At 36.2% G+C, this 14,987-nt stretch overlaps 1 protein-coding gene across 6 annotated transcripts in view; it reads left to right on the top strand.

Annotated features, from left to right (window-relative positions):
- LOC150086677 (synaptogenesis protein syg-2-like) overlaps positions 1-14,987 on the top strand; it is a 416,888-nt gene that overhangs the window by 213,354 nt on the left and 188,547 nt on the right. For all 6 annotated transcript variants that reach the window (XM_090372685.1, XM_090372684.1, XM_090372683.1 and 3 more), the window contains exon 3: positions 5,223-5,333. In XM_090372685.1, coding sequence (XP_090228811.1) covers positions 5,223-5,333 — 111 coding nt within the window. The remainder of the gene's footprint in view (positions 1-5,222; positions 5,334-14,987) is intronic.

Raw genomic sequence — 14,987 nt, 5'->3', positions numbered from 1 at the left:
CTGGTTATTAGACCTGAATTTGGTCTAAGACCTGAACTGAAAAATATTACCCTCGGCAGACAAACATTACTGATGTTTGTGTCTCTAAATTATTTCCATGAAATCATTTAGAGGCACAAAGTGTGACGCCAAAATTTGCAGAATAATATCAAAATCAGGAAAATCGAGGTCAACGACCAGACAGTGCAGGGCTTCTTCAGAACGACTCGTACAGGCTTCAGGGATGGCCAGAAAAGTGGCAGCTATGTTTTAATCCTGCAAAATGCAAGGTTTGGGAAATAGCAATCCTAAAATGACTTACATATTAAAAGGAGTTGGATTAATGACAGATCAATCCAACGCTTACACATTAAAAGGAGTTGGATTAAATATTTGGGGCTACTATCTAGTCAGACATGCAGCTAGTTTACACAGGTAGCAAAGAGGGTCCATGTTGTCCTATCGACGATTTATAGGACATCTGCTTGTAGATATAAAGAGGAACACCGTATCCGAGTATGGAGTCCATACCTAAAAAAATAACATCGAGATTCTTGAAAGGGTCCACATAAGGGCAAAGAGCTTGGTGAACCTGATAAAAAGGCTCCTATATGAAGAAATACTTTCAATATCTAGGATACACAGCTTGGTAACTAGGAACCCAAGGGACCGCACTATTGCTCTCAGAGGGGAGAATATAATGAATTAAGGTGAAATTTTCATAGAAACATATGTTTCTAGAACTAGTTAGCATAAATTCTAATTACGGAGGAAGCAGCATAACTGGGTTGTAGGAAGTTTTCTTTTGTTCAATGAGTTGGGAACCACAGAAATAAGTTACCTCCATGGATAGTTTGAAGCTAACAGTTTGGGAGCATTCAAAGGTCAGCTGTTTCTACGTGATGTGTGGATTTACTTATGTTTTATTTATTATTCTTTTAATTATTTATTTTACTTTGCTTGTGCAGAAAACGCCTACAGCTTCCTTGCACCATATGGCTAATAATAATAACAGATTCCGACAGACTTATTATTTTCATTTTTGCAAGTATGCAGTGTTTATATTTATTGATGTTCCTCTATAAAATAAAACGACAAATTGGAAAAATACCGGGAATTGGTGTTCAAACACACCTTGACAGCAACTTGGACTATCAGGCTACATGACAGGGGGTATTAGATAAAAAGCTTCTGATTAAATATGGCAAAACATGTTTATACCGTACCAATGTATGCTGCTACATTATTGTCATCTGCCCTAAATCACATGGAATGTTGGATCATAATGCTGGAGGTGACACGAGATATTTAAACATGGAATGCTGGAGGTGACTCAATCGAGTCACTATCAGTTGTTGTAGAGTTTTATGTGCATCAGCAACGTACATATACTGAACAGTATATATTATATCTCTAAATAACGTGTGTTCTGTGGTTGATTTGCCTGTTTGCTGATAGGAAAACTAGAGTATTTGTGAGAAAAACCATGCCTCTCCTTAGACCGACTAACTCAGCGACGGAGTGGAAAGCCCATAAAAATTCCTCGCGTCACTGACTGACGGAATTCGAACCCCGGCCTTTACCACCAGGTGTGGTGAGAACGGTGCTTACATCGCTGTCAGTCAGTCTCTGACTACGTCCAAGTCTATTCTATAACGCAACATTGAAACCGCCTAATGGACTTGAGGCTTTTTGAGAATAATATAAAAAAAAAACCTATTATTTTTAGGCCATCCCCAATAATTATATTTATCTGCCGTGCTGTGTGTCTTATATCTGTTAATTGCGTGTGTTCTAAGGTCGATTTGTCTATTTTGCTGGAAGAAAAACCCCAGTTTCTGGGAGAAAAACCTTGCTATCTACGCCTGACACCGACTAACTCAGCCACGGAGTGCAAAAGCCCATTAAAGTTCTTCGCGTCATCGACGAGATTCGAACCCGGGCCTTTTCCACTCGGTTTGCTACCCGCGCAGACTAGAGAATAATATCGTTATGTTTTATAAACTTGTCGCAGGAAAAATTTATAGTCCAGACCGGCAACCTGAAATAACAGAAAATCCAAGTATTAATGGGCGCCTCTTCACCTAGCCCCCAAAAACACAGTCAGACTCACGAGAGTATTTCCATTCAACACTATTAGCATTTATTTTACTTTGCGGATTAATCGATACAAATTCTGAGAGACAAGGATATTTATGAAAGTGGACATTGTAAGAATAAGGGGTTTTCCATTTACGACTGATCAGCCTTGGTTGCTGTTTTTGTTATTTTATTATTCTGTTTTTAAGTGTTTATTACATACTTATAATTATTACATAATTATTAGATAATTAATTTATAATATAATTATTTGTCATATTTTATTACGTTGGTCTGTCACGCTTTGTAATCTGTTATGTATCAATTGCAAGTATCATTTTACTCGTTTAAAAATATACAGATGATATCAGGATACAACATACCTACTTGCTAATGGCTGGTAAGTGGAAATTTACCAACACCTATCATGAAAATCATGTCTAACTAAACTAACAAACTTACAAGACCGTGATTTTCACTTGCGATAGTACAGCCCTTCTCAAAAGGTTCTTCCGGTTGACGTCACACCCAAGTCCTGGCTGATGAAAATACCATATATCGAGATTCGTCTTTCCACAAAAAGATTTGCCACTCCTCCCAGAGAAGGATTCTTCCGGCACGACACCATTCCCATATCCCTGTGAATTAACTTATATAAAGAGGATTTGTGACAGTAGCTCATATGTGGAACCCTCCCCTCTTTATGCAACGCTCTGCGTACAGCACGTTCATTCTTATCTGCTGCAAGGGTCGAAGAGAAGGGGAGGAGGCAGGTCATATGTTCCGGGAGCAAACATTTACAGGGTCCAAAATTAGATTACCTGTTGGAGAAAGGCAAGCCGATCTGGTAAAGCTATTTCCACAACGGTCTGCGCTGTCTCTCGATGCCTTGTTTGCTCCAACAACCTTCGTAGTTGGAGCTTTTCAATTAAATAGCATTGAAGAATGCTATTTAGTTAGAGCAGTAGAACACTGAAAAAATGTTGAATAATTTAATTTAGCTTCGATGACGAATTGAGTCCAAGAGACTGTTATCTCTGCCTTTTCGTAGGTTTAAATAGACATATTGATTTTTTTTTTTCTTATATACTATTTCCAACGTTTCAACTTTGCTAAACGCCTATCTTTATAGCAAACAGCTAAGCTGATATTTAGCTCTAGTCTTGCTTTGACTAGTCGCCAGCTGCACAGTTAATCTCTTTGCAAAGGTTTCCAACGGAATTCAGTTGATGACCATGGGTTGGGTTGGCTAATTCTTCAAGACACCATTGGAAAAGGCTCCTCAAGCCGGATTCTACAAGTCTGGCATTGAGGCTTTGCGTTATAATGGGGATTTATTCGGGATCCTGTCCCACAGAATTTCCATAACAAAATTGTCCCAAATATCCAATATGACATGGTCACAAAAGTTTCAACAATGTTTGATGTTCTATGGTGTTATATAGAACTTGTGAGGTGCAAAGCATAGTTTAATTTACAGCCTGGAATTTCTCTCCCAAACATAATAATACAACAAGATAGCAAATTGCAAATGAGTCGGACTGTTTAGAATTTTCTTTAACTCACTTAAGGCCGTTAGGCGTCATTACATCGCGTCTGCGAACAGCATTCATTTCAGCGAACAGCATGCATACAGTGGTGCTCCTAAATTTTTGGCAAGGATATGCAGGTAAATATCGTATTACACCTAATAACACTAAAACAGGGCCGTCTTGCAGCGAACCAGACAATGTTTATCTTTAAAGAGTCCATTTCTATTAATTTTATATGCCAGCCCACCAAATGGTTTCTATAATTATTTCACGTAGCAGTTGCCCAATATTAAAATCTCATTGTAATATTAATTATTCTGTTTTCAATCAGTTAGATCCTCGCTGTTTTTCTCGGCACCTGTGCAATGTAGAAATAATTTTCTCCTTCTCCACTCCAGTAAATAGAGTTATGCCATAATTCTTTGAGTACTTCGAGTAATGAATAAATATACATTCCCAGCAGGTTTGCTCTGCTGTTTCAAGCGTGAGTCTGTTTAATGCTCCAGATATGTCTGCGTGCATTGGCAAAGAGAGAAAAATGAAATATATGCCCGAAACGCATTTATCTTCGGACCATCAATCTCCCATAGCGATGCATCAAACATTTACTTTACTTGGGAAAAAATAGCCGATATAAAGTTTCCCGCCTTTTGCCTATCATCTTCATTATACATGTAATCTTCCCAAAGCATTTGGGAAGTAGTTTCGGAAGTTAATACGTATATATACAGTATGCATGCAATCACGTACCATCCCTTTGAAGAAATGGACCGCATCGAAAGGAAGCACACACCATGAAAATTAGGGCTACTTCGCGCTTTTTTCACCGAATATTGTGCCATTTGCGATACAGCCTTGAGTGCGGAAGAGAAAGAAAAAAATTGTTCGTAACGCTCGCTGCAGAAGAATATGAAAAGATAGCTTATAATGAGCTAAAAGGGGGAAGTACGGCTAAGAAATGCAACAGAAGTAACTGGTCTTGAGGGAAAAACGACAGCATACACTAGGTTCATATTCTAATTCAGAAAAGTTACCAGAACTTTCCCTGAGGGACCTAGCGCAAGTATTAGCTTCACTTTTCTGTTCTTGTTGCCTGGCTAAACCCATTTTGTTGCACTTATGCTAGATTCATAGTAGTTCTAAACCGAGCAACTGGAGAATGCAGAATGGTATTGTTCGTATGATAAGAGCAAATCAACAGTAAACAAAGATTCACTCACTTGGCGTATTGCCAAGTGATGGACATTTTGTTTTTATGTGTCGATTAGAATATTCTGTATGATTTAGAAAGTCTAGTATACTATTCTTTGCAAAGAAAAATTTTTAAAAAATCCACAACACCAAATTTCTAATTCTAAAAAAAATACTGACAATTTATTTTGATATTAGCAACTATAGATAAAGCGATAAAGTACCGAATGACATTCCAGCCTTTTATATCACGTATTTAAAAGAAAAAAAAGTTACACTTCCATACATTATACTATGCCCATCCTATGTTAGACAACGATGTTTGTAAATATCTGAAGAAGTGTGTTTATTTTTTTTATATAATCTGCCGTAACGAAACAATTTTTTGCATTTTTTTTTTCATATTCTTTTTTTCCTTAACATTTGTCTTCCTTTTTGTAGTTCCTCCGGAGAGTGTGGTGATTAAAGATTCAGCTAACAAAACAGTATCCGGAGTAATCGGACCGCTAAAAGAAAGTTCATCGCTCAGCCTCAGCTGTGAATCCAAAGGAGGTACGAATATAATTTTATCTTTACAATAATTAACATAAATAAACTTGTTAAATTACATACAAATGGATGTCACTTATTATTGTAGCAGTTTTCTAATGCAATCAATACCATAGCCTATTGTAATCAGAATTTCCTCATAACGATGGATAAATCTAAATAATTTCTTCTTGGAAAGGAAACTGAAATGTCTCAGATATCATCTGTTTGATGTTAAACTGGTAAATTGCAGCCATTATCAATCCACTGCAGGATGAAAGCCTCCTCAACGGTTTACGTTGAGGAAAATGGACGATAATCTGCCATGCTGGTCCAACGAGGGTTGGCAGATCGACCGTATTTAGCAGTCAGAGGCTTGAACCCCAGTCTACTCAAAGAGCGTGTGCTACTGCACTCCTGCTCCTGACCACTCGGTTACGGAGACCTATTTGATGTTATATTTAGGTAAACCCAAAGTGTAACCTACCATATTTTATAGATTGTCTACATAAAATTATAGTCCTAACCAGCTGTTCTTTGAGTATGTTATATGTGAAGTTCGGCATATCATAAAGGTCACCTGCGTCACCTCCATATGAGTGGTTAACCATGCAGGTACATACTGGATATTGCATCATCAGCATAAAAAAGAAAACGAAGTTCGATTTTCATAATTCCCTCAGTCTTTATCCCAAGGGTTTATTCAGTTAAAATTTCCTATAAGTGGAGCATTTGCTATCCAGTTTAATCTTTAATCTAAATTTATCTTTTGATAATGGAGCTTATGACGTTAAAAATTATTCCCCACGGGCATCTTAAATTTTAGAGATTTTTTTTCCCTCTACCCACAGCCGTTTTAATTTTGCTCATAGTTACTTAATTGAGTGCCATATAAGTCCAATGATAAACTGCACTTCGAGTGGGTAGTTGAAACGAAATGTTCAGTCAAGGATGAAGAAAGAAATTTAACGAATTTGATGGTTTTAATTTATTGAGATGTAGAAAACATGGCCCGAACACATTAAAAAAAATTATCAAATACATTTCGAATGTACCGACTCTGGGCTAACATCGAAAAAAATATATATAAAAAGCAAAAGAACAGCAGCAATCTACAGATAGAGAAAAAAAAAATGCTAACTTAGTTCTGTTTGTGAATTAGGTCAGCGAACATGAAGAAGGAATTACTCAAATCCAATTTAACGTCTGATTTCGAGCTTACTGACTCGTTCTTCGAAACATAACAAGAAGCAGTTTTCCTTTTCAACAGACTTTTTATTATACAGCAAACTAAGATGTCTCTTTGAGGGCGGAGAAGACAGAGGGGGATTTCGGAGGAATTTTACTACAATGGTAATCAGACAGGCAATATCTAACTATACATTATTAAAAGGTTTGATGCACGAAGCAAATTCATTCGGTCAGAATCGATTTCTCTATGTTAGATGTGTGTGTGTGTCTTAAGACGTTTTCACTGCACACTATCAAGATTTCTTACTGGTTCAAAGGAGGGGGGATTTTGCCCATTAGCTGTTCGTATATGTATTCTTACGTAAGCATTGAATTATACAAGAGGACAGCTTTTCAACAGAAAGAGACAGATCAGTAATTCACTTGAACTGAAAGAAGAAGATAAATGAAATAAAAGAGGCTAAAACAAAAAAGATTTTAAGTAAATGGGATATACAGAAAAAGACTAGAACAAAAAGAAACTAACTACAAACAGAAAAAAAAAATTGACTAAAATTAAAGAAAACTAACAAGAAACAGGAAGGCATTAAAAGTAGTAATAGAAGAACTGATTATTTATGCTAAACAAAGTCAGGCTTATATATAACTTTGTGTATAACGAGAGATAACTGGAACCTTTCCATATATGCAGTCTGGAATGTGGAAAGCATATAGTTTTGCGGATCGATACTACTATTCAGCGATCGTCAGCACAAAAAGAAAAAAATGATAATAATATAAATAAAATACCAAGGATACACAAAGAAAATTTTTTAGGTTGATAAAAACCAAGATTTGCTTGAAAAATCTATAGAATTGGATAATAAATATAGAGAAATAAACCATAAGTACATATTATCGGATTTAAAGTTAGCATCCCGACACCCTACACGAATATGCTCTTCAAAATATAGAGGCAACTGACTAAGAATATTGATTAATTTTCGAGACTATTAGGGAAAAAATACTTTAAAAAGATTACATACTTGAATACAGCGCCAACAGAATATTATAAAACTACGAGGAAGAATCATTGAGAAGATACAGTTTTGTTTATGTCACTGTAGAAAGATACGATTTACTTATGAAAAGTGTCGGATATGTGAGCACTACACAAGGGATAACACTGATCAAGTTCGAGTTACGTGTTTGGCAGCTGTTTTAAAATGACACTGCAGCCAACAGGGTGTACGTGAGAAGAGTTGCGAAGTTTTGTTCTAATTTCTGTGATAAAAAAATATTAAACATATAAATATTAACTGCCATTTGACACTGTTTATGCTGAAAATGTCATGAACCTGATACAAAAATATAAATTCCACAAGTACTTCACATCACTGGAAAAGTTAAGAACAGCATGATGGGGGCACTTCACATCATGGAAGATAGCCAAGGACTTGGCTGACTGAAAATTTTCTTCAGCAGGGAGTAGTTTGTGACGATTCAGTCACGTGACTATCTGTTTCTCAGAAGATCTTGTGTGGACATCAAACACAACTAGAATACAGAACTGACCTGAAGACTTAGGATGAGCTACTTCAGCATACTCAAAGTGCTGAAGTATACCGCTACCAAATCACTCACCCGTCTAGATGAAGCATGCATCCAGGCTCGAAATTTTCATAATTGGTGAATTTTTATAAAAAAAGATTAATTAATTTAATAAATAAATAAATAAAACATATGTGTTTTATACGTTTTATTTGGCAAAAAAAAAATTCAGTAAGGTGATTTTTTTTTTTTTTTTTTTGATTTGGTAGTTGTTGGCGCATCGGCTTCTATGGCCATATTGCACCTCCCAAGGTTTTTGCAGTACTTTGATCCAAGCCCGAGGCGAGAATCGAACCCGCGACCTTGGGTTGCCGGGCAGGTACTTTACCCACTCGGCTAGCCCGGTCGGCTTCAGTAAGGTTTAACGCAGCAAGAAGGGATTTTCAGAGCCATGTCCACACGTTTCTGTATTATTATTATAATTATTAATATCAGTTTATTTCCGAAGAAATGTCCCTTTACAGCTATGCAGCTAGAGGACATGAGTTACATACAGAGATAAAACATAAAATACAGACAAATGCATTGTATACAGAGCCAGATACAATATACGGCCTTAAACAGCCACTAGTGAAGATACAAAACATAAAGTTACAACAAATACAAAAACATAAAGTTACAACAAAAAAAAGTGCATACGGATACATCGGAGCGTGGATAGTGCGGCATCACAGAGAGTTCACCTAGAGCATGACTAAGGCATACATGTCTGCAAGAATGGAAGCTCTGTATGTTCTGTCCTTGCAAAGTTTCTCAACGTCTATGGTTAATCTATAAAATATTTGGAAGGAGTTATGTGGAAACATGTCCAGGGAGGACATGCTACGCAGCTTCGATCTGTATGGGGTGGTGTTGGACTGGCATCTTCTCCTGTCGGACGGTCTGGCGATGATATCCAATATATCGGGTGACCTCAGTTTTCCGGATAGAAGCTGAGAGAGGGTAAGAAGGTTCCTAGAGAAGATGACATACCTCTAAGGAAGCGTATTAAGATTGGTGACCAGAACAGATTTTGAGATTGTAGGTGTTAGCCCGGCAACCCTATTTAGCCATTTCAAGATCCAGAATTCCAGGAAGAGGAACCTGGCTTGGTATGATGAGGGTGCTGAGGACCATATCGTCGAGGCATAAAAAGAATTGGGAAAATTACTGATCCTCCACGACTCCACCGAAATTGCAGGAGAAATCAAAACGCTGAAAAGAACTGGTTCCCGAAAGACTCGTAATTACAGTTGTTTTATATGTTCCACTCCTAATTATTCCAACAAAAAATAACGCTAGTTGTACAAAGGATTGAGAGAGAGCTCTAGAAAGCAGCGGAATAGAAAACTCTAGAGAGGAATAAAAGTGGTTAAGCTTGAAAAGTCTGAAGAAAAGTACTGACGATAACTTTATATTCTTAATGTATATATTTTTTATATTATTAATATGATCAAATTTGTGTACAGTATAATGTCAGGCATTTTGTATAATTTATTTCCTCGGAATTCTAAGGGGGGAAGAATTCCTCTCCACTCCCCAGAAGAGGGAATTCCTCTCCTTCTCCAGAACATTCTCTCCACTCCGGTATGGTCGATGCAGACCACAACAGAATGACAGCAGAAGCCTATAACAGATAGAGAACAATGAATTAAATCCAAAGAAATGAACTGCCTATAAAGAATCTGATTAGGCAAAAAGAAATTGTAAGAACCAGACGCGTTCCACATTCCATAGTGATTCGTGCAATTTGTCGTGTCGTGTTCATAACGCCGCCATTGTTTCTAAAGCGAGAATTACAAGATAAAATATGTATCGTTTGGTAAGTCAACAGAATGTTTATCAGAAGCCACCATGACAGCTGACACGATATGCTGTGTAGGAATATGGCATGCGGAACTACGTGACACGGAGCACGTCACTTATGTTCAAATAATACACTAATTATTCCTGATGGCATGGGTTGTATTCGTTGGCTTTCAGAAATGGTCTAAAATTACACCATAAAGAACGTGACCAGTTTATGAATAAGGAATCCGTAAATAGATACATGCAAGAATACGAAATAAAGGAGTTTTCAGCTTATCTTTGAAATCAGATTAAATTACTAGGTATTACCATTAACGTGTTAGGAGGGTAAATTAAAACTCGCAATTCACTTTAGAAATAGCAGGTTTTCTCCAAGGATTTCAGACATTAAAAGACTGGCAGTATAGAGATAAATGGAGACATTTATGTACGCTACAATTGATTTTTTTTAGGTTGACAAGTTTTCCTCCAGATGCACTGGTCTTCTCCCACGAATAGACCAATCCAACAGATAGGATATACTGTAGAGGATGAATAGTCTGTTAATAAATGGAATTTCGGTAGCATAAAAACTTTTCGCTCTATAAACATAGGAAAAATTTATTTTTAATGTAATAATATTCTTATTTTACAATCTGGATTTATTTAAATGACTGAAAAGATTTTGATTCCATCGAAAGGGGTGTTTTAGAAAACAATATAAACAGTTAAGTACCATTTTGAACTTTAAGTTTCGTCCCGGAAATATTTCTAAGTAATATCAGAAGACCAAAGACTTTAAGGCGGATGTAGCAGAGTCACAGATTTCAAATCCTCTACTCATTGTAATGTCTGGTAACATGGCTGTCGGTATTGTTCTGCTGCAGGACATTCCTGTTGATAAGGAGTCACGCTTTCTTATTCTAATTGCTAGCTTTACAATACCGTGAAGTTCACAATAGGAAGCTCCTATTAGTGCTCTCCAATCTTCGAGAAAATTCACTACCATTAAAACGTACTTATTATTAATTATTTCCAACAGTGGTTTTGCTACCAGACAGTGCACCTAAGCAATGCGAGGAGCCCTAGCAATTTGGGGGGGGGGGGAGAAGTCTGGCATTGAGGCCTGGTAGCCGAAAGTTTCGAACTTCAATTTAATTGCAACAGTTCCCTATTCAACAGATCTTAAGAGATTGGGACACCATATTTAAAAGTGCCTTTCGCTGTTAGTTTCCGCAAAATAAATTTGGCAGTATTGCAATACATGTATAAACATGTCATAATCTACACTGGTAGAAGGAATTTAAAGCATATTTTTTTTTTAAAAAATTGCGACATCAGTTACCAAATAACTGATATTCAAGCCAGACACCGCTCACAACGGACTCTCACTCTATTAATGTGAGCAGTCAAGAGTTGTGATTATATTAATTTGTTTGATAATTTGTCTTCCCATAGCATCACATACATGTTTAATGGGATTCAGCTATAAAGGCTTGGGTGGCCATTCCATTCAGAAAATTTCCTCATTCTGAAAAAAAAAAAATCCTTCAATAATTGCCATTATGGAGAGAAACCATTATCAGAATCAAGGATTTCGGCGCAATACCACACAGCCAGTCTCCATTACTCGTCAGAAGATGTGCAACCCTATACATGCGCTGCATATATGCCTGATCAGACCAGATCACTTCCTCCATAGCGGTCCCTTTCCTGGTGGACTTATCCGCAAACACCACATTTCTATTTGGTATACTGCTATGTTCACGACACGAGCTTTAATGGTGATGAGGTGAGAGGGACACAAATCAGAGGTCATAGGTATTCTTACATACAGCCCTCTTTCCAGCAGCCCACCGGGCAAATACTACATCCTGGAGGGATGCAAACTCGGAAGAGGATTGCTGTTCTGTCATCTTCCTAAACCGTCTGACAATTAGATATCAATCACCTGGCGGCTTTGTAAACTTTGGTCGATGTTGTACATCTCTTTGAGATATTTCTGTTTTCTGCAACTGTCTTCACATGCAGGTTATCTATCACATTAGAGCGGACATTCAGAACTTTTACTTCCTCCACCTGATTGACCTGATTCCATCCTGCCAACTGCTCTCCATCGCAATAAATCACTCATGCGGTATCTCTGAGCCATTTGGTAATGAAACGTTACTCGGAAATGTTACCCTGACATCAATAAACAAACTAACCGATGACGAACGCCCGGGCTGCTCCATATAAACAAACCATATGTGCGTATACGAATGGTGTTGGATAAATCTAATGGAAATTTTTTAATGTTTTTGTACGATTCCACTGGATGACTGTTATAGGAGTCATACATTTGCATTTTTATTTTGTTTTAATAACTAAGAGGTTCCAGTATTTTTTTATATTTCATTAAAGAATAATAGTAATATTATTATTGCGCATGATCATTTGCATCAGTCTATGTGCAAAATCTTAGTTCGATTTAGAAAAGTTGAGTGAACAACTGTAGTTACCATAATTTGTGTTCACCAGTGTATAACTGAAATTTATGTCGGCGAATAAATTCGCCCACGTAGAATACAATACACAGTTATCCTGAAGGTTTTTTTTTTTAATGATGGTGATACCTTGGACCATATTAAGGGAGAAACGGGTGGGGTTAAAGGGTATTTCGATCATGAAACAATACTTTAATGATATTTACGAGATTTTATTGTGTAAATATCATAAAAATACTCGCTAAGCTTCAAACTCCTAGGTATTTAAACAAAAATGATAGAATAGAATAAGTTTCGAAGCACTCGATCTGAAACATATCCATAACTTAATGGAAAAACACCTTAAAAATAATCTCGATAATGGCACCCTTGCCATCAATCAAAAAATGGGCCCCTGAAATAAAACACTCGAAAACGAAACGTAGATAAGAAATCAAGTAAACGCTAAAATTTCTCAACTCTGAAAGTTTACCGAACAATTTATGTATTCCATGCTGATTCACATCCGAGTTTGCTTTCAGGTATGACCATCAAAAAGAGATCAGAACTTTCTCTATCGATCGCAATAAGCAATTGTCATACTAAAATTCTTCTCCAGTGAGTAATAGAAACGAAAGAAAGAAAATGTAACACATTTGAAGATATTTTGATTTCTCTTTTCCTTTCTTTTTTGTGAGATAACATTAGTACACCTGTTTTTTTGTTTTTTTTTTTTATTAACATCTAATCGAAATCGAAGTCTAGATAGTAAATATATATTTACTATCTAGTCTTAGCTAGACAGTTATCAACGTTTACTTTAAAAATTCTACGCTCAGTGTGCATTGCGCTTTTATCAGAAATAATTCCTATGTCTCCGAACTAATATTTCTTAAGAAACAATGGATCATTATCTCCACATAGAAATGTTTTTATTTTGTAGTTATCATTTGTTTTAATTATTTTAATGGGTTATGAAAATGGAAACTGTCAGTCACATAAAATAACTCTCTCTCTCTCCACTAGTTCACAGCAAATAGGAGGATAAGTAATTAGTAATGTTTCCTTCATTTTATGATATTTAACTTGTGTATTTTACAAAAAAAGTTTTTCAACTGAAAATGGAACGAAAAACGTTCCATTTTCAATTATCTTTAAAACGATTTTAAAAAGAGTATCATGTGTGTTGCTGAATGGAGTGAGGGGTATGTTATTCCCTTGGGTACAAGAGGAGTGAATTGGATGGGAGTGCTTACTTGAAAGACACTGATCACTACTGCCGCAATGACAATTTGCCACTGGCGCCACCTAAGGAAAACACCTGCAGAATTCAGAATGGAGGAAAAGTAATCTATATTGATTAGACCTTAGTGCACTCTTAGTTGTCCATCACTGGGCAGATAGCCTGCGGACAGTCACCGTAAAAGGTACTTACAAATAAGAACCTCAGACCGATTGCAGTAAATTGCCCGTAATACCAAAAAGGTTTTGTGCCCAAAACTTAAGATATTTCAGTGACCTGTTGTATTTCTAAACTTAGAAAAAGGGAGAAAGAAACTTCGAAGAATGCAAATAAACTGCTTTAAATACCAAACCCTTTCTACAGGCTTTCAATAAACAATACCAACAGATGTTAGGTTTAGTGTTCCATATTCATTATTATCTTACGCCACAATACTCTTATTATGTTGCTAAGATATGTCATTAGAGCATCATTTCATTGGACACAAAATCCCGTGATGTGTGCGCTGTACATAAGGTAATTTCAATTACATCGCATCTAATATATCTCTAGTTTACATCGTGCTGATGACAGAACAAAGTGCAGTACCGTTCGATCATTTATTTGGCACCTGAATAGTTAATTAAAGTCGGAATATCAAAAAGATGTTAAGCCTTAGCTGAGTTAGTAAGAGATTTGTAAGTGGAGTCATGTAAAGGCTGTTGTTAGATAGATTATGCTCTCATAATTAAAACTACAACACGCCCTCTAGTGTGTAAGTCAGTATAAATGGATACGTGAGAGACGGCGGTTTGAGTTTACTTAATCATTTCGTTAGGGTAAGCAATGTTTGTATAATTTAATTTTGCTTACTTGGTACTGGAAGATAGCTGTTTAATTTTTTGGGTTTTTTCTTTTAAAGAGTTGAATGAGCAAAACATGCTATACTCTCGCTGTTAAACGTGACATGGCGCAACTTTAAATTAATGGTTTAAATTTTTAATTAATTATTTAAATCATATTTTATAGCGAATAGAATTATTTCTTCAATGAGAATTTGAAACGAGTCAGGTAATAAAATTTGTAATACGCTTCATTATGTTTTTTAAATATTTCTTTCTAAAATAATTGTAGCAGTTAAAGCAGCATTCCAACAGAATTAAAGAAATCATTAAAATTGTAAATAACCACATGATGGATAGAATTTTAAACTTTCTATAGACATTCGTACCGTGAAATGTAGCAGGTAAATAGAAATAATCTTTACAGCTTAAAAGCGCTAAATTAAAAATAAAAAAGAAATGAGACAGAGAAAAACGATTCCATCTTTAGACCAGTGATTCTCACACTACGACGGATCCATGATGACTGTCAGAAAACATGTAAGTTGTTACAATCAAAAAATCTGACATATCGAGGAAAAGTGTGTACTTGATGAAACCT

Source organism: Mastigoproctus giganteus, chromosome 4 (assembly GCF_048544385.1).
Source record: "Mastigoproctus giganteus isolate SK-2022 chromosome 4, ASM4854438v1, whole genome shotgun sequence".
Classification (NCBI taxonomy): Eukaryota; Metazoa; Arthropoda; class Arachnida; order Uropygi; family Thelyphonidae; genus Mastigoproctus; species Mastigoproctus giganteus.
Note: the sequence above shows the minus strand (reverse complement) of the source record. Positions and strands in the feature narration are given on the sequence as shown.